Raw genomic sequence first — 21,328 nt, 5'->3', positions numbered from 1 at the left:
ACACACTAATACTAATAATACGTCCGAACAAAATACTAATCTTAATAGTACGAGTTTGGCAGGTTAGTTCACAAAATATTACCGATCAAGACGTGTTGCTATGTCCACATACGTCACTGCTAGTTCTGCACTTGCATCATTATTCACATTATTTCGAATAATTGTTTCAGACTAGCTCTTCCCTTTTCGTTTTGCCTTGCATTGTGGGCTAACAGTGTCCATCGTAACCACACTCAAAAAAAGTAGTATACTTGAGTATGTTGGATATTGGAGTATACTACACTTCAGCACTTTTAGCTGTACTGCATCCTTCATAGTCAAACACTAGTTAGTTAGTTAGTGATTAGTACACAGTTGGGACACAGTGTTACGGGTTGAATGAGGAACTGGGGGACAACAAAACAAAATGTTGCAATATTTAGAAATATAAACATCATTTTAGGAAAACAAATTGTGAAGGTGAATGATGATTATGTATTATTTTATTCTTTGTGTATTAATAGTCTAATCAAATGTGAGGGGGGGGGGGGGGGGTTTAGGCCAAAAGGCTAATATTTGTCTGGAAACGCAAGGTTAGCATGTAATGCTAATACATGCTAATGCTATTGGCAATTATACAATATCACTTACATTTTTGTTTATTTTCTTATTGATCACATTAATCTTAGGGATTTAACAGGGCACCTAATCCTGAGAATCGCCCAACTGTGTATTTAATATATATATGAGCTCTGTTAAACCATTTATACACACCTTTTATATTTATATATATATATTATGTGTATAAATGGTTTTACGGCAGCAGCAATACTAAAGATTCAAATTAATGAACTGATTAATAAATTAATTAATAATAATTAATAATAATAAACTGTTTATAATGAATATCTTTGTGTGAGTGTGTGTGTGTGAGTGTGAGTGTGTGTGTATTTGTGTGTGTGTGTATTTGTGTGTGTGTATTTGTGTGTGTGTGTGTGTGTGTGTGTGTGAGAGAGTGTGTATTTGTGTGTGTGTGTGTATTTGTGTGTGTGTATTTGTGTGTGTGTGTGTGTGTGTGTGTGTGTGTGTGAGTGTGTGTATGTGTGTGTGTATTTGTGTGTGTGTATTTGTGTGTGTGTGTGTGTGTGTATTTGTGTGTGTGTGTGTGTGTGTGTGTGTGTGTGTGTCGCTTCTCCGTTCAGCAGCTCTGCTGTTAATTCTCCTGCAGAGGAGCCCGAGACGCTGAGAGACTGAGAGGGCTGGTGCTGTACAACAGAGCTCCGCCCTCTGCTTCTGCTGCTTCTCTATCATCTGAGAATCAGCCCTGAGATCCACACACACTCACACACACACACACATCATCATCACCTACACACAGTCCAGTAACAGCTCACCTCTCTCCCCTCTCCGCTTCTGGACTCCTTCCCAGCCTCCCTGCAGGGATGAAGTGGGGCTGTAAGGATGGGGGACGAGCAGAAGTTGACTGTGCTTCACTGAGGAGGAAGAAACTGAAGGCTTTTCGGGGTGAGAGACGAGCTGCTCTGTAGGTGAACTCAGCGTTGTGTGAGGTAGGATTCTCCCCTTTCTCACTAGAGCTAGAGTAACGCGCTGGAGCTCTTTGTAAAGCTGCAGATTCAGTGAATGTGAATTGAATCGATTAGTTGAAGCATTGCTAAACGTTCATAATTAACTTGAGAAAGCTGTAGAGGTTCTCAAAAGGACTCCTGGAGACCTCATGCCTCAGTGTTTTACCTCTCCCTGCAGCACTCAGGGGCTGAATAATGAGTTAATTAGCTGAATCAGGTGTGCTAGCTGAGCTGGGAAAGCACAAATCTGGCACTAGGATTGGGAACACCAGGCCAAGATGAATACTTTTCCAAATGAATCACAATGAACTGGTAATAAACCACACAGGAGCTGCTTTATTGGCTTACCAGAGCTGTGGGGATCCGAGGAGAACCGGTTGAACATGGTACTTCTTGATAGGAACTAGAACTTGATCTCCTGAAGTCTACAGTGTCCTTCACAGCAGCCAGCCAGCTACATTCAGACCAGGGACAGCGTTGGGACTCCAAGTCTTGTAAAATGTTTAGAGGGAATTTTTTTTCAGGTTGACAAATGAATCCGATGTCATTGGAGGAAAGACTTGAAGAGCCTCATTGCATTTGTAGCCCTCGCCCTCACAAGCATGAGATTTGCTGCAGACGGAAGGCTTACTGAAAATAGACCCCACTCCCGTTGTGCTTAAGCTTGGAGCCACGAGGGAAACATTCTTGCTTCCATCTACAGGGTATGGTGCTTTAATTAAAAGGAGTATTTAAAGCTGAGGAATTTTGAATAGGAGGTGGGAGGCAAAGCCAGTTGGTGCCATGGGTCCCGTTTGAGTCCGAGTTGTGACTGTCCATCAGTGCTAACCTTTCACCTGTTTGACTTGAATATGAAGCATCATTTATTCTCCATAGTGTGGGGCAGAAATGACATGTCTGTCTTGAGGAGTGTCCTCTAAGCATGGTCATTCAGGGGACAGGTTCTTTTAATAATTGAAGTCAGTCCAGACCATGGATGGATTTGTATCTTTCTGAGGAGCAGAACCCTTTGCTGTTGCAGTGACCTGAATGGAGCAATTTCCATGCTGGGAATCTCCCGTATCTACCACATCCCTAAGCTGTTCTGTTGAATTCATGGTGCCTTATCATGCTGGAAGCAGCCATTAGATGGGAAGATGGGATAATTGTGATGAAGGAGTGCACATGGTCAGCAACAATACAAAACATTCCCCACACGATTAGACCAGCTCCACCACCCTGGGCTGTTGACACAAGGCAGGTTGGGTCCATGGATTCCAGTTGTTTGTGGCAAATTCTGACCCTACCATCTGTGTTCCTCAGCAGAAATCGAGATTCATCAGACCAGGCTACATTTCTCCAGTGTTTAACTGTGCAGTTTAGCTGAGTCTGTGCCCATTGCAGCCTCAGCTGTCTGTTCTTGGCTGATAGAAGTGGAACCTGATGTGGTCTTCTGCACTTGTAGTCTATCCAATAGGGCCACTGGCATCTTATAAGTAATACATTATATTAGGTGTGCTAATTGTTAAGCTTATAGCCAACATATACTCGTTTATAAAGAATCAATAGCAAATATTGATTATTAGCAAAAATATGAATTCATTTAACTAGTCAGCTAGTAGATTAATCGTGGCATTTGCAGTAGGGCTGGGCAGTTCATTCAGAATTTGTATTTGACGTAATCATGTCCAATTATTTCGATTTTTTTAAAATCTGTTAGTATTTTGCCTAATGTGTGTGTGTTTACATACTGTCTTCTTAAAAACAAAACTACCACTTGTGTATTAATGTGACTCTGCCTGTCCGTATGCAAGCCACACAGTGGAGAACTCAAACACAGAGCCACCTGAGCAACACAAGCAGCTTATATAATAATTTGTAAATTATAATCAAATTATAATCAAAATGTTTAATAAATTGTGATATTGATATTAGTGTAGCATATTTCCCAGCACTAATTTACAGTATATTCTAAAGTGCGGTATAAGGTAAGTGGGCTTTTTAGGGGCCGGATGTATTTCTTCATGAAGCAGCCCTATTGATGACAGGTCCTATATATAGCAAAATTTATAGAAAATCTAGCTCTTAACAATGACCATAATTATTTATTAAAATTCACAATGTAACATTTTTCAGTGCATAGCTGTTATAACAGAGACCTCTATTTTTTTTGTGACCCTTCACATTACATTGCACGCTAACAAAAGAACATTGCAGTATAACTGAATTACATTCCTCAGGCTTAAGGCACAGAAGCTCCTCATGGGTACATACTGTAATTGCCCAATGTGTTATATTTGGCATGGGCTCGGTGGGTGTCCAGTGTTTTTATGAATCAGATTAGGAGTTTAACTTTAAATTACTCAGTCACTTCCCAGCAGGCTAGCTCTCACTGTGAAGCCTTAAAGGCACTGAGCTCTTTTAGAGGAAGCAAAGTGGAAGGGCCTCAATTTGTTGTTTAGATGGAAGCATTTGGAGGCACGTCTCTGTTCCTAACTGGACAGCCTTTAGCTGTGTTGAGGCTGGGCTTTCAGCGCATGATGTGGAAGGAAAAGCGAAGGTCAGGCTCTGAGGGGGGCTACACAAAGCGCATCAGGACAGGCTTTGTGCAGCACTGTCACTGCTATCAGCTCTTCTTCAGGCTGAGTGACGGCCTGCCTCAGGTGGGTATACAACACACATAGATAGAGAGCCCTAAACCGCTCAGAGCACCGGAAATGAATCAGAACTAGTGGATACTCTGTTTTACCTCCTCTGCCTCTGGCATTCAAACGCTAGTCAGATCCTCCATGAGGTGTTCTTCTACGTAGGTGATCAATGTACGTAAGTGACTCTACATAGAGCTGTCTAATTAAATAGTGAGCAGGTCTAACTGAGCCTTCCAGCAGCACCAGAACAGAACACAGCTCATTAAAGTGTCTTCATTTCTGTGGAGGGGCTACAGCAAAACAGCAGGGATCCTCATTAACCTTGAAGGCCCAATAAATAAAATGTTTAAATGGTGCTTTTGTTAGAACCACTGGCTGACTCTCCTTTTACTTTACGTTACAAGTGAGTGCACTGCTGGACCAGGAGGAGCTGCATATAGTTTCTGTAGGAAATGATGAATGAGTGCGCCACTACATTAATGATGGTGCCTCCATACACACTTAGCAGACTGCGACAGGTGACGAGTCGCAACCCTGCTTTTAATGATGAATGTAGTCTCAGAATCACTCAACACCTTCATGACATGTGTCTTTAGTACTAAGTAAAGCACCCTTTTACTGTTATGACCTACTACAAACAACATGCATAGCCAGACATCAGCTTCTACCAGCTTTCAGTTTCCAGTTCCCTAATATTCTTGGGTTTGCTTGCTGCAATCTCATTCTTGCAAATCCCACCCAGGGTTTTCCATGAGGTTAAAGTCAGGCAAAGGAAAACTGTCACTTTCAGGCCTGTGGATCAGTGATATTGCAGCTGTAGCATTATCTTATATCTGTGGCACACTTCATACATACTTCATCAAGTGATAATCATTAACCTTTATTGAGTTTCAATAGTGAGTTCATGTTACTGGCCAAAACAGGTCACCATTATTGATTACATTTTCTTTCATTGGATTTATTGATTTGCAGTCCATTGTGAAGTGATTACACGGATGGAGAATTGTGCACTTCTGACAGCTGAAACAACTCATCTCTGAGGTCTGTCAGTCTCATCTCTCAGAGACCTAATCATTCACCCATTTGCTGTAATGACCTGCTCCAAATGTGATCCATTGACAAACACCAGCTTCCTGAAGAATCTTAAATCCAGTCCTCAGAGACTTCAGAGGCCAGTTCAGTTAGACTCTCTAGATCTCAAATAACGAAACAGTGAGATATTAAAAGTACGAAAACAGATCTATCCCGATTCTGCACAAGGGTTTTTTGACCTAAACCCTGGTTCCCTAAAAGACTATATAGACATTCTACCTTTTAAAAGCTTGGAGAGCCTTTGCATATTGTAAAGATTCTGATCCACTTGAAGTGGTCTTGCCAGAACCATAACACAGTGTTGAGGTTCCTGCATACACAACCCATTCGTCTGATTCATCATCTGATTAAAGTTTCATGGGGGCACACATTCTTAATCTGGGTCCTCAGTGACTTCCAGAATATCCAAAATATTCCAACCCAACTTGCAACACAAAAAATAAGTAGAATTTATGCCATTGCATTAAGAACCCCCTTTTGGCACTAGGTGCATAACAATTCTAGTCTTAAATATTACAAAATTACGTTCATACATTTAAGATAAAATGCTTACATACACAAACACAAGTGTAGTCAATTCGGTCTGGAGGGCATGCAGCAGGGACACCTAGTAAGCAGTGAATTTACACAAGCATCAGACCAGACAGGAGGACAGTGTAGCTCAGCAAACCGAAAACAAAGACAGTGGGATTGTGTTTGAGGTGGCTGGACACAATATGTAAAGATAGATAAATAGAGCCCAGACAGAGACTCCAGCATGCCCCACTATAACAGTCTTTCTAAATAAAAAGAACCAGAAGGCAGCACAGACATGAGAGTTCCCTGAAACATCAGCACTCCTCCACCCTATCGTCGCCAAACCTGAGTGAAAGCACAAGAGCAGTGGGGTGACAGTGCCATCATCTCAGTGAGATTGTAAATAATGACATCAACCTTCACCATGACATTCTGTTTAGAACAGACTCCTCTGTTCTCCTCTGTTATCAGAAATGCATCTCCTGGGGATAAGGTTACCTCCAACTCTCCAACACAGTACTTTTCCTCAAACTAATAGAAAGATTAGGTCATCGCTCACTTTCTCTGCCTCTGTGAGTCACACTCTATAGGTGTGGAGAAATCCCAAATGAGGCTCCCTCACTTTAGCAGGATTGATATTACAGCTCACTTACAGTCAGTCTCTCTCTCTCTCTCTCTCTCTCTCTCTCTCTCTCTCTCTCTCTCTCTCTCTCTCTCACATGCACATATTTGGGAATAGGAGTGTTTCAGATTTAGTGAGGTGCAGGCTCAGATTAATGGCAGTGAGATACAGCCTCTCAGTAATTACTGTCTGGAAAAGTTTAGACAGGAGATTTGTAGATCGGGACAGTAGCTCTGTTTGGCACCGGTAAATAAATGAGTGCAAATAATTCAGAGAGATGCTGCTGACGCTCAGTAAGAACCACAGTCCATGTGTATCTTCTCCCTCGTTTACATATTAATAGTGCTGTGAATTTATAGTGTTTGATTTTATGAGATTAATTACTGTGGTCACCAACCGTCCTCCTAGAGGTCCTACAGAATTCAGTTCCAACCAGAATCTGCAACAAGCTCTCCAGCTAATTAATGTATCAGATAACCTTCATTGACTGAATCAGGTCCAGCAAGCATTCGGCCATTGAATGTTTTTCAGCGTGATTCCAGTGTCGATTCAACAGCAATTATTCACTCAGAGGGTGACGGTGTGGGGGTGTGATCTGTCTAGAGCTGGAATTGTACATAGACAGACAGGTTCCAGACTGCATAGTAACTTGTCTTTGTGCAAAATATTGATCTTATTAAACAGAGCAAATGAGCTATAAATAATACCCAAACTTTCTAATAAAAATCATATTACAGGATTATAATATAATAACCACCCTTGGCTTAGATGACACAAGCGAGACATTGTGGTTTGGACTGTATTAGGTGACGGAAGGTGTTATAAAGAGGTTAACTGCCCCACAGGGGTGCACCGATTGCCCTGTACCACTCTGTTCCCCCTTTGGCAGTAGTGACCTGTGGGGCACCACTGTTAGGCCGTTGGGAGGCACTTAGAGTGCATTCTCAGTATACCTTTACTACGGCGGCTCTAGAATATCCCACAAAGTTTCTGAGATGCTACCCTTCATTCACAATCACAACAGAATACTATGATGATGCCTGGTTTGGAATGAGCTCAGCCCAGGATGTCACAGATGCCACATGACAGGGTTTGCTGCATGTACAAATAAGCGAGCACACCAGTCAGTTGTAGCGGAAAGCAAAACAATCATCATGGGCAAAAGAGGTGATTTGACTGATGTCTAAAAGGGCGTGAAAATAGGGTAGCAGGTGAAGGGTGTCTCGGAAACCACCTGGCATTAGGCGTGGCACCCTTTTATGGAAGAGGAATACCTAATAAATTGCTTTTTCTTTGTCAGAAAGTGTGGACTCTGTAAACTGGATGTCGAGGAACAGATCTCTCCTGTTAACCCCACCCCAGCCAGACGCCTCTCCTCAGGATGTCTCCAACTCCTCCCTCTTCCCCCCCCTGGCCGAGTGGGAGGCACCCACCTTCACACGGGCGGCCCAGTTCCGCGTTGCCGCTACACTGGTGCTGTTCCTCTTTGCGGCTGTCAGTAACCTGGCTCTACTCATCAGTGTTTCACGGGGGCGGGGCCGACGCCTGGCCTCTCACTTGCGGCCACTCATTATGAGCCTGGCAGCGGCCGACCTCATGATGACTTTTATCGTGATGCCGCTGGACATGGTCTGGAACGTGACGGTGCAGTGGTACGGCGGCGACAGCCTCTGCAAGTTGCTTAGCTTTCTGAAGCTGTTTGCCATGCAGGCGTCGGCCTTCATCTTGGTGGTGATCAGCCTGGACAGACACCACGCCATACTGCACCCTCTCGACTCGCTCAATGCACACCGTCGCAACAGGAGGATGCTGCTCCTCGCCTGGAGCCTCAGCCTGCTGCTTGGATCTCCACAGGTAGGTTTCAGCCTTTCCCACAGGCATTAATGTCAACCTGAAATGTACGGTCTTTACAATAAAGTTTATTCAAATATTATGAATACTGGGGCTCCGAGTGGTCCAGCAGAATAAGGTGCTGCCCGAGGATCTTTGGTTCAAATTCGGGGTAACGCTGCCTGCCATCAGCAGCCCGAAAAGAAAGAGCACAATTCGCTCGCTCTAAAAATAAAATAAAAAAATGGAATCATTTTCACCAGCCTTTCAAACATAGTCATTTTTTTAATAACATGATTACATCACCATGCACCAGCAGGCAGGCAATAATATTAACCAATGTTACACCAACTAATCCTCAAAACACTAGCTCAGCTAGTCTTCCCAACTCAGATGGATAAATGGTTCTTCATCTGGTTAAATAGTTCAAGCATAGAAATTCTTAAAAAAGAAAACTTCCATCTGAGTCAGATTGGACTTGCTTATCCAGACATCACAAACGTACTGTTTGCTGTGGTAGCGGTGTAGCTGCTGACGAGCTGCTTTTGTATGCAGAAGCAGGAGAGATAGAGGGTGCTCTGGATTTGACATGGTCATTGATTGTTACGTTGCCAGTGACACAAAAGAAACTTGGAAATCTGATTTGAGTGTCCAGAGCGACCAGAGAGCGTCTGTACAGATCCAGTCGCAATCACATTTCAAACCACCTCCAAATGTGATTTGGATCTGATCTGCAAAAGAATATCAGAATATCAAAAATCAATCTGGATACAATCTGGATATGTAGAATCGGATTTGGGCTAGCAGTCTTAACATAGCCCATATGCAAGTGGCCCAGATCAGAACTAAAAGCATCAGATCCACTGTGTTTTTGACACGTTAGATAATGAATCACATATGAAAAAAAGATTTAGGCCACTTTTACCTGCTGTGTGAATGCAGCCATAGATTAGATTTTACACGAATCACCTTTTATTGTTACTTTGACTGAACAAATCAGTAATTCACCCTCAATGGCAGAGTTTAAAGAGATAAGAGATGAAGCCAATATCTAAAGGTTTTGCCAGTGAGAGACAGGATCTGTATGAAAAATAGTTTTTTATAATATATTTTATATGCATAACAAAAACAACTGTTCAGTCTAGGGCATTCTAGGTTTCCTCTGTCCACATTGACATGCTTTCACTAAAAATCATGGATTTATTTTTTTGGATATCATTTCAATTCTTTACCATTAACAATCTGAATGCTTCTTTCTATATTGATTCGAGACTCTTCATGTATTATTCACATTATTGATTCCCTATTAAATTGCTATTCTTACTTCATTTCTTCCTCCTGTTCTTTCTTAATTAGTTCATTTTTTTAAATATTTAAATTTCAATTAAAAGCACAGGTTCATACCTTTAGAGACAGGTCCTATTAGATGATGATTTTCATAGAATTTTCACATTTCTTTAATATCATATGAAAAGAACTGAATCCTATGGTACCATAGAGTTAAAAACCTTTAAACATCAAGTTCTACCGTGGTTTGATATATTCCACAGAACACTAAATTATTCAGTGAATAATTTAATGAGTCTTTACTGTGCTTGTACAGCACAACCTTATTACGAACCCTTATATTTAACACTTGAGACTGAATAGATGAATAAATGAATAGAATAAATGAATAAAGTCTGAATAAGTATCTCCAGCTTCTTCCCGTACCCCCTATCAGTGTGTACATCTGCCCCTGCTGTTCCATATGCTGCCTTTGGCTTCATTAGTGACCGATGATGCATGCAGATGATAGACCTCTCCTGAGGTGTAAAGCTTAAATAAAATAAAGCAATTCTTCACTTCATTAGGGGCTTCTATCATAGATTATATGAACAAAAGTATTGGGACACCTGATTACTTATAGTTTCTTCTGAAATCAAGTGTATTTAAACATTTCTATCCAGTCTCTACTGTCCAGGGAAAGCTTTCTACTAGATTTAGGAGCAGTGCTGTGAGGATTTGATTGCATGTCAACAACAAGAGTGTTAGTGAGGTTGGATGAACACCACCCCAACTCATCCCAAAAGTATAGGATGGAGCACTGTCAATCCAGAAAACACAGTTCCACTCCTCCACAGCTCAATGCTTGGGGGCTTTATACCCCGCCTGGCATTAGGCATGGTGCCAATAGGTTTATCCGCATCAGAGAGTCCAATTCTATCGACAGTAAATCTCTACATTAGCATAACTGTGTCAGCAATGGATGCAACTTAAAGTAGCTGAATGCATTTATTAGAAGGTGTGTCCACAAACATTTGGACATATAGTGTATATCACTTTCCCCTGGCCAGAAACGACATGATAATACCCTTAAGTGATTTGTTTTTCTCAGAAAGAGCATTAATTGTTTCTTAAGCTTAAGAACTAGTTACAACTAGGAATTCTCTAAATATCACACACACACACAAACACACACACATTGCTGTCAGTAATGTAAACCTCATGCACTTTGCACATTAACACTGTGTGAAGTTATTTGGCAGTCATAACTGCATCTTCTTTCTCTTTCTGGCACAGAAGACCAGTCTGACGCTCAGAGTTCATAGTGCCAAGGTCACAGCATAAGGTTTTAGACACTAGTGTGGTGAATGTAAATCACTTGTACTACAGTATGCTTTATTTTAAACCATACCACACGCACATCTAGATCAGACTAACACAAAGCAGAGTTAATGATTAAACAGTGTGAAAATGATTGTTGATTAGGGTTTTAATTTCAGCAATTAAATGAGTTTTATTTGACAAAATCTGTTTGTTCATTTTTATTAGTGACTTTTATTTTGACATGACCTGTTTATTCATTTGTATTAGTGACTTATTTAGACTTGGGCTGTTTTATTAGTGACTTTTATTGTGACACGGCCTGTTTGTTCATTCATATCTGTGATGTTATGTTTGACACAGTCTGTTTGTTTGTATTAGTGACTTTTATTTTGTGTAGTGTTCCTGTTTGTGTTGCATGAGCATGAGTGAAGCGATTACCACTTTCTAGCACGTATTCCACATTAAAAGCCAATAGTGGAGTCTGTCGTCCTCACACTAATATAACCCTGCTCTCCACTCACACACCAGAGTGGAGCCGCTGCAGATTTGTGGCCATGCTCTACGTGTTGCTCTATGGGTCTCGTGGCTCAGTGTTCACTAACTGTATCCACACACTCCGTTCTTGTGACAGACAGCTGCTCAATCTGTGTTTCCACTGCAGCTCTGTGTCCAGATTGAGAAAATTATTAGCAAAGTAACAGTGGCAGTAAAACTGTGACAAAAATTCTCACACAAAAAGTGAGTAAAAATCCACACTTTTATGGTTAAACTATGTCAATTAGTCACAGATTATCTGTAATCTATTACACCACTAGTAGCAAGAAAAACTCTCAAAAGTGCTCAAAGCTAGAGGTGGGAACCTTGGGAGGACCCATGACATGCATCAAAATAAATATAAAAATAAATCCTTTCAACCTATTGATGTCGGAAATATGGCAAGATGGAAATAAGGTCAAAAACAAAAGAAAATTGTTGGATTTGAGCCCTTGGAGACTTCATGTGGTAGCTTGATGAGGTCTGGATGAACAACTGATGAAAGAATTTAATGATAGTAATTATATGTAGGTTTAATGATGACTGTGTGCCAGTAAATCTGCCCATTACTAACTTTTCCACCCATTAAAAGACACATTTGAAGCTCCCACAATGGAATAATTATTATGTGTCAAGATAACGAAGGATAAGGACAGAGCAGGAAATAAATGCACTGTTGAAAATTATAGGCATTTATGTATCAGTACAGTGTGTGTGTGTGTGTGTGTGTGTGTGTGTGTGTGTGTGCATGTCATCCATAGATGTATGAATGATGGGAAAGTAAAGAGTGTTATAAATAGGGATGAGGAGACAGCAGGTTTTGCTGGGTACTTTATATGCGCACCTGTGGATGGCCTGTGATTGGACAGGACACCTCTAGTGCCTCTGGCACTTTCATCCTAATCTAATATTCACCCACTGCAGCAGGGCACACAGGGGTGGGGTTGGAGGGTGATGCAGCAGAAGAGGGGACAGTAGAGGGGCGTATACAAGTAGACCACAGCACAGGCACTCACGCTGGTGATGTGTGAAAGAGAGGTTCTGTGTGAGATGAGTGATGGCAGATGGTAGTGTAGGTTTAATCTTCCCAATTTTTCATATTTTCATAATAAAGCAGGGTTTTGGCAGATTATTTACAACCCTGTTATTTTGCCTCATATAATATATAAAATTTTGCCTCATATAATATATAAAAATATAAATACAGTTCCGAAAAAAAAACGTTTTTTCTTAAATCATTTCTGAAATTATTTTCCGTTGTCATTTCTCCAAATAAATATCTAAATAGCGATATATTTTTATTTGGAATTTAAGGGAAATTGTTGTCCATGGTTTATGAAATACACACATTGCCTATAAATAGTAAAACCAGAGAAACTGATAATGTGGTCTCTTCATTCTCTTCATTTCTTCCGGAGCTGTATATATAAGCTCTGCTGTTAGTGGCTTGTTACCATACCAATACATAGTATTGCTGTCCTCACAGTGCCGTCTTGGCACTGGCTGAAGAGACTGTAGGTGGGTTAGCTTTTAGCCTAGCACCTGCTCTCTCCCTCAGGTTTGGTATTTTTTTCGTCTTACTTACTTATGTTCTTAGTCCTAAGTAGAGCTGGGCAATATGACAATATGCTTTTATGAGTGTATTGTGGATATCGTCATTGCTTAAAGAGCACTAATAAGCTGCACATTTCATTACAGTGAGTGTAATCAGTCTTATTTAATTCAAATGAAGCACATTTTGAGTAAACATCACGGTACTCAGTATGAGAAAGTATCTGGGTAGCAGTTTTTTTTATTACGTTGTTGGTGCATTTTGTGTACATGACAAAATATTGCAATAAATATTGTATATTGTAAAATATGTCTTTAAAATTGTGATATTAACATTTTCCATATCGCCCAGCTCTAAAAAGAAGCCCTTGCTGAATTTGCTATTTGCTGTTTGCTTTCAAAATATCCCTTAGAAGATACCACAAAGATGTGGCAGAAAGTCTCATGACTTATTAAGACTAAACTGGAGTGTTTTGTGTTGAATACTGAGCGTTATGTGCGGCGGTGTGCCCACTGTGGTATTTGCTGGTAAAGGTTCGAAATTTTGAGGATGCTCATGAGAAGCAGGGACTAAAATAATAAAAAAACTGCTTCCTGCCGCTGGGGAGAAACTTTCTTTTTCAGCAGAACAACAACCTAAAGTACCTAACCAAAATAAATCCATCAAAGTGTTCAAAATCATTCACTGGGTCAGTCATGTATGTCTGGAATAGTTAAGGCATGTGTACATGTAAAGCATCAGATGGAATGAGTGGGAGTGAGTGAAAGTGTATGGAGTAATGTGCCAGCAGCATTAACAGTCCCTGCTATTAATTTAATTGGCAAATGCAAGAAGGACAAATGGAGAGGTTTTAAAACACCCACACACAGACTGGCATCTCACCTTCTCAGACTTTCTTAATGCACTTTTTTCTCGACTTAATTGCTATACTTAAAACTTCATGCTAATAATTCCTCCAGAATGTGTGCAAAACGAGGTTTCAGACCCTTCTCAATGCTTTCTCTCTCTCACCCCTGCAGCTGTTTATCTTCAGAACAATCAAAGCAGACCGTGTGGACTTCACTCAGTGCGTGACCCACGGCAGTTTCCGTGAAAGATGGCAGGAGACCGTCTACAACATGTTCCACTTCGTCACTCTCTATGTCATCCCACTGTTGGTCATGAGCTGCTGCTACACACACATCCTCATTGAGATCAACCGACAGGAGCACAAAAACAAAGGTAGCCTCACCTCACCTGAACCCACTCTACTGCTTTCTGGACATCATCATTATTTAGTGCATCATGAATCCAGTTAGCTGCAAGTCATGTGGTAGATGACCCAGTTCTCCACTTATGCAACTTAAAGAGCCCATATCTAGACAAAGACAACCATGTTCACCGTGTGTGTCGGAATTGGCCTCTGCCGGTACCTCGTCTGTGCAGTGAACACTCATATACACACTAGTGAGCAAACACACACAGTGGACAGTGAGAAGTGACACGTGCTGAGAGGACTAAGGGCTTGCTTATGGGCCCAACAGTGGCAGCTCAGCCACCACTGCCCCAATCCCGGATTTGTCTTAGGACCACCAAACCAAATTCTGTCCAATTATGGAAACGAAGATACAGCCCTTTAAATTGATGGATGTGATGTCACAACCAAAAGCAAATTTACAGGCACTGTAAAAGTGTATAAAATAATTGTGTATATGACATTGCATGATATGGATTTTAAATAAAACGTAATAATTATTTTGGATATTGTGATACATTGTTATTGTCTCAGTAATAGAAATTATTATATACATATTATCTACCCCTGAGTCCCAGGTCATGCTGTCTGCCATCAGCAGCCAGAGCCTGAGAGAGGACAATTGGCCTTGTTCTCTCTGGGTGGGCAGATGGTTCTCTCTCTCTCCCCACATCACTTCAATGTGATGCTGACAGGCACAGGCGTCTGCTAGCTGATGCATCAGAGATGGGTACCTGGTGCTTTCCTTCGAGCACATCAGTTGCCAGATAATGTTGCATAGGCAGCAGTCCAAAAGAGTGGTGGCCGGGTGTGTGGATGTGTCCAAGGAGTCATGTGTTAGCCCTCACCCACCCAGAGTCGGTAGCATTACATTTGATTTGAGGAGAGTACTAAATGTTACAGTTACTCCAGAGTTTCCAGAGGGGCTTCATACTCCTCTAGCCATAACTTTATCTTAAGTATAGTAATATGTGTGTGTGCCACAGATTGCCATTCTATTTGCAGTGTTTCTCAATAAAGATTATACAAGCTGAGTGTGGGTGCAAATTCACTAATTAGAAGGGGTGTCTGGATACTTTTGGACACCTACTATTCATCCTATAGCTGTTTAGACAACCCATTTACAATGAAATGATGATTGAATTTACGGCAGTTTTTGTGATTCAAACATCTAGAGTCATTTTTTTGGTGAGGCTGGTCAGTCAGAACAGAGGACATTTGCTGAATTCTAAGAAATAAAGAGAGGTCAGAACCACACAACTGTCACAAAAGTTCAGTGGGCTTTTCTGTGTTTTCTCTCTGTGCAGCTGGCGAGTCATGCCTCAGACGCAGCCGAACCGATATGATCCCTAAAGCGCGGATGAAGACGTTGAAGATGACCATCATAATCGTCATGTCGTTCATAGTGTGCTGGACTCCATATTACCTGTTGGGGATCTGGTACTGGTTTCAGCCGGAGATGCTGAAGGTCACTCCCGAGTATGTCCACCACCTGCTCTTTGTCTTTGGCAACCTAAACACCTGCTGTGACCCGGTGATCTACGGCCTGTACACGCCTTCTTTCCGCGCCGACCTGGCCCGCTACTGGGGCTGCCGCCGGTTGGGTGACTCGCCACGCTCTCTGGACCGACTGTCCGCCCGGCATTGTCCGCACAGTGGAGAACAGGAGTCTGACCCACCCAGCGTTAAAGGGGCCGAGGGGTAAGGAGATACATACGGATGAGGTCGCCCCTCTGAAGCAGTACAAACCCTCCAGCAGAAGTGCATGGGAAGGTTCAAGGAAGCTAAGACTCAGGTCACACTTCCCTGCTCCCTCTCTCTTACAGACTCTTCTCAGCAATGTGAGGAGCACCTTTCAAGCACTGTAATGCTGTCAGAAATACTGTTATTGATGTTCGTTCACTGCGGCCCATCAGCTGCAGCAGCCTACGTGACGCTGCCTGGCGTACGCATTGAAGCATCTTGCAGAGTGGTCTTCACTTCTGCATGAATCAGTTGAGCCTCCATGCTACTCATTAAATTGCATACCCGTTTTCAAACCTGAAGGTCACTGCTCTCTTGCCTGACCTGCAGTAATGATCACAACGACTGTGCTCAGATGAGCTGGTACAGTCTCAGCAGTTTAATAATCTCAGATGGTGTGCACAGAGACTGCAGCGACTGATTAGCAGGGATAAAGGGTGTGTAAGCCAGCGCGGCACTCCAACACCGTCAGATTGTGGGCATTAGCACATTTGGCAATTTCGAAAGAATCTGATTTCATACGGCGCTGCATTGAAAACGGCTTAGCGTGGAATGAAACCAGAAGTTTTGTGCAAGTCTAGATTAACTGCACGGCCTTCAGTGAGCCACTAGTACACTTATTAAAAGCACTATGAGCTTGATGTGCCTGGCTTCTGGATCACTGTAGGTATTCATTAATATGTGGCCAGTATAACCTGATCAGTGTAATAAATACGGTGATTAGTGTAATGCAGTAGCACTGTTTCTGACACCCTGTTGACGATGCCTCTAATGTACAGTACTGTGCAAAGGTTTTAAGCACCTGTGGAAATCCACCTTGTAAAAAGCATTTTATGTGGGCAATACGTGATTATTTACTCAGCTGAACACTAACTTTAGGATAAATACAAAAAGATATTTTATATCATTGCATTCATTAAAGCACCTCCAAAGCTCTCCTTATGGGAGTCTAGTATTATTAGTAGTTAGAATCCAACACCTGGATTGGTAAATCAGTTCTTATGAATGTTAAATCAGGTGAGCTGGTTAGGCCTCAGGCGGTATAATGGTAATACCATGTACTGTGGTATTTAAATATGTTGACAGTATCTCAAAATGATGATGGTATTTCACAATTATGACGTATCTAGTACTCGGCCAGATAAGCTCATTCCCCAATGTGCATGGAAACCTGGATGAACCAGTCTACTAAATGTAGATTAAGACCATTCACTCGACTTTGTGTTCTCAGATATGAGGCTGTATCCTCTAAACCTGTGTGTTTTGAGCCTTTAGCTGTTAACAGAGTTAGCTGGAACACGGTCTGTGCTCTGGTGTTTAGCCTACTAGCTAATTTATCTTAGCCTCGATAGTCAACTGCCAGTCCAAACACAGCAGAACCGCTGTCATTTCACCTACCCATTACTCCCAACACCAGTTGCTCGACTTCGCTTTCTCAGACATGAGAAACACTTGTGTCCAGAGCTCAGCAGTACGTCAACAGCCACTGCGCTGGGCTGTCTGATACTCTGTGGATCTGTAGCCGAGCTATTTCAGCAAAGACTAGGTTTTTGAGTGAGCTACAGATCCAAAACCACGATTTACGAAAAGATTTAGCTCTCTATCCTTTCAGTCGCTTGATCATTAGAGTTATTAACTTCTAAGCGTTTATGAGCGGCCTTTCAGTGAGCCAGGCTTGAGTTTTGTTGTCCTGTTAACTAAGCTAATGCTAAGCAGCTTCTCTCTTCTGATTAAGAGCAGTTTAACATTTGTAAATGTCTGATTGACAGATTAATGTTTATTGAACTAACCGATGTATTTGGTAATTTTTCTGTTTTAAAATGAGGCACAATGAGATTGTAATACTGCATTCACAGTATTATTATTATTATTATTATTATTAGATTCACACTGTAATATTTTGAGACTAGATTTTAAAGGTATAAAAAAGTGAATACCGCCCAACCCTAGAGCTGGTGATGGAATTGAACACACCCACGGGCTGGCTGGGGGCATCCAGGAGAAATCTGGAACCAAGCTTTGCTCTTCAAACTAGCTCACAAGATCTTCACAATGAGAAATTCCTGTTAGTTCCTACTGTATATATGTTTCCTGCACCTAATCTAACGTGATCTGGAGTTTCTACAGGTAAAAACACTCTTTATTGCAGATATATATTGTTTTAAATAATGTGCTTAGCTGTCTAAAACCTCTGCACGGTACTGTACATCCTTCACTTTTTGTATCTTATAATTTGTGTTCTGTACGAGTTTCAAGAGTGCTAGATATTTCACTATGCTCTTCTGCTGCATTAGAGGAAACGGTTCTGAAAATACGCCCTGTGGATGTGCAAACCTAGTCATGTGCAGAGGGTCCAGATGAAGTTTGGTAAGCATTACAATGCATACCTCATGGGGCTGCTTCTCCCAGACAGAGTAAGCAGAGTTCTGGGCCGAAAATGATTTTCTCAGCCAAAAACAGCTCCTAAAATAAAACAGAATGAATCACCTAGTAAATGCTCGGCTTCTTGAAAGCACTGCAGAGAGAAACTGAAGATACACGTCTATAAATTTGTTGTTGCTGCCTTTCATTGAGCTGAATGTCAGGTGGGTGAAATATTTACTCTGTGAGACAGTGATACATCATTCTCTGTTAAGTGTCGGCACGACATTCTAATCAACCACTGCCCAAAAAAACACACTGCAGACCCTTCTAATGGGCTCCCATCCCTGCCCTGAACTTTACTGTCTGTCTTATCAGCCAGCCTGCACACTGCCCAACAGCATCAAACACACACGACACAGCACAGCAGACTGTAGCGTCTGTCCAGTCTGAAGAAAAAAAGAAGGAGCTGGACATGGGCAGTGTAGTGTATTCACTTACTTGTGATAGGTTAACCCTTTGACCTTAACTTTCTGCACTACAGTGACCAATAAGTCATATTGCGTTGTGTTCAGGTTAAAGGAATAGTCCAGCTTTTTTCAGTGTAATCTGTATCAACCAGGATCAGCATCAGAATCTCTTTATTTCACCAAGTATGTTGCACATACAAGGAATTTGTCTTGGTGAGAGCAACACGTATGTCAAGTAACAAAAACACAGAACACAGATTATTTACAGTATTAAACTAAAGGTAATTACACTAAACAATAAATAGGGTAGGGGATAAATTAAAAAAGTAAAGTAAAAAGTACTAAAGGGTAACAAGAGCTGAAGAAGCTGAGAGATGTAAAACAGATTTAGTTGAAAAATATTATATATAGAAAGTTACAGATGACCTAAATATTTACAGAAAGAGAGAGAACATCTGTACAGGTGTGCAAATAGTTATAGTGCAAATAGCAGAGTGCAAATAGCTGTTCAGTCCGGTTTGGTACAGTTCAGTTGAATGTTTTGAGGTTTACAGTGGGAGGTGTCCTGTGGTTGAGGAGCGCTACAGATCTGGGGAAAAAGTAACCACATCAGTAGTATTTGATAGATTACCATGAACAGTAACTGTCCAGTAGCAAAAAATCGGAAAAATCCATTGACGGAAAGCAGACTTTATATTAGTGCTAATTAGTGTAAATTAGGCTGAAATCAAGTCGATTCTAATTGTAATTCCAAGTGAAAGGAATCCAAAAGTAGATGAAGTTGATATTACACCAAATAATCTTGATTTTCGATTCCAAAACACAAAAAAAAAACAAGAACTATTTTGAAAAAGGGTGTGAATGACAAGGCATCTTTTAAATATTACCCTCATGTACTCCCACCTTCATTTAAGCTCAAGACACAAGATTTCAGCTACTGTTTCCTGCATCTGGAATTTCTACAGGTAAAAACCCAGTACTATACATCCTTGCACTCTACGTACCTTGTAATTCACTTTCTGTACAAGTTTTAAGAGTGCTAGATATTTTACTGTGTTCTTCTGCTGCAGTAGAGGAAACGCTTCTGAAAGATAAGCCCTGTGGATGTGCAAAAGGGTCCAGCTGAATTTTGGTATGTTTGGTCATTTTGGTCATTAAAACTATTGTGATAAAGGGTATGAATGACATGGGACCTTTTAAATATTACCATAATATACTCCCACCTTATTATATTTAGGGACACAAGATGTCAGTTTAATTATATGACTTTTTTAACCATTGGGGAGCTAATGCTTGCTAAATGAATTATCTGGCTATTGAGGTCTCGTTAAACTGTACCTGACTGCCCTCTCCTTTCCAGCAGGAAGGGTTAATGTTGCAGCACTGGTGATGCCATTTGACTGTGAGCCAAGTTATTGCTACAGATGTTAAATTTTACTTTGTTTTCCTCCTTCTCCAAAGTACAATAAAGTCAGACTACTGATGTGTGTTGCAAAATATCTCACTGTGTGCACTGTGTGGAATCAAGTCCAAAGCTGTCCAAAGTCATAATACCACATACTTGTACTGCAAGCCGATGGGGAGGTATTCCAGCTCCTGACTGTTGACTTTTCTGAAAAGTGTGTTTTGGGTCAACAGTCTTTCAGCTCCTATAGGTAAATGCATCAGATGCAGACGATATTGATGTTGGGGTGGAAAACTCCAGAGCACTGGGAGCTTTGCAGTCTTGGCTTTTACATTGATGCGTATGTAGGAATTTATGTTTAGAGTGCATCTTTTTCCAGTGACAAACCATGGCTATTAGACTTAGACCTTTAAAATACAAAGTAAAGGAATTCCTGCATAAGCTAAAAATGCAGATTTTTGGTAGTAGTCCAATGACAACTGTAATAATATGTGTCTGCTAAGCAAACACTGATGCATACAACCCTTTGGGCTTTTTTTCCAACTAAATCTCTATATATTCTGTATTTATGTGTTTAAAGTTAATTTATCTGCTGCTCTGTTTATATGCACCACCAATGTACATTATGCTACCCTTACGTTCAAATTGATTGATAAATAAACAGTACAATTATTGATAGCAAACTAATAATCTACAGAACTCAGAGCGCTCTTGCAGGATACTTCACTAGGTCAGTGCATTCACTATAACCCAGTGAAAGGGTGCAACACATCCATATCTCTGCTGTCCCATGTATCATATACCAATTTTGTCCATTTTTATTTTTCTCCATGGTTTGCACCCTGGAGATGCTTCTGTACATGGTGTCCAATTCTGGATGAATGGAGCAATAGGAGGGCTCTAAATTACTTGGAATAAACTTTTACATTCATTTCCTTTTAAAGTTGGCGATGTATGCTTTTCACGGCATATGACTTTTTGGGCATTGTACGATTTTTGTTTCCAACAGTTCCTCAGTTGTAAAGAGTTAACAAGGACTTTTGAGAAGGCCATGTGAGAAAACTGTTTCTACAAAGCAGTGGACAAATAAGGATGTGTGTATGAGATATCAGCACTGGATTAGGACTGGCCACAGACAGGACAACATAGTCTCCATGTAAAAGTACAGGAGCAGAATCAAACATTAGG

At 41.1% G+C, this 21,328-nt stretch overlaps 1 protein-coding gene across 2 annotated transcripts; it reads left to right on the top strand.

Annotated features, from left to right (window-relative positions):
- Positions 1–1,242: 1,242 nt before the first annotated feature.
- On the top strand, positions 1,243–21,032 carry gnrhr3 (gonadotropin releasing hormone receptor 3). 2 transcript variants are annotated; one of them, XM_072679430.1, is made up of 4 exons: positions 1,243–1,547; positions 7,727–8,276; positions 13,947–14,148; positions 15,469–21,032. In XM_072679430.1, exons 2-4 carry the CDS (start codon positions 7,746–7,748, stop codon positions 15,864–15,866), a joined length of 1,131 nt encoding a protein of 376 aa, XP_072535531.1. In that variant the 5' UTR covers positions 1,243–1,547; positions 7,727–7,745; the 3' UTR covers positions 15,867–21,032. The 2 variants fall into 2 exon arrangements, with proteins under 2 accessions (XP_072535531.1, XP_072535532.1); XM_072679431.1 differs by having other exon boundaries at positions 7,723–8,276.
- The last annotated feature ends 296 nt before the right edge of the window (positions 21,033–21,328 follow it).

Source organism: Salminus brasiliensis, chromosome 5 (genome assembly GCF_030463535.1).
Source record: "Salminus brasiliensis chromosome 5, fSalBra1.hap2, whole genome shotgun sequence".
Lineage (NCBI taxonomy): Eukaryota > Metazoa > Chordata > Actinopteri > Characiformes > Bryconidae > Salminus > Salminus brasiliensis.
This window is presented reverse-complemented; position numbering and strand designations above follow the sequence as displayed.

Excerpts from the sequence above, each read along its gene's own strand:
- gnrhr3 (XM_072679430.1), top strand. The coding sequence starts at position 7,746 with ATGTCGAGGAACAGATCTCTCCTGTTAACCCCACCCCAGCCAGACGCC. Across the intron at positions 8,277-13,946 it reads TGCTGCTTGGATCTCCACAG|CTGTTTATCTTCAGAACAAT; the intron begins GTAGGTTTCAGC and ends TCACCCCTGCAG. Across the intron at positions 14,149-15,468 it reads ACAGGAGCACAAAAACAAAG|CTGGCGAGTCATGCCTCAGA; the intron begins GTAGCCTCACCT and ends CTCTCTGTGCAG.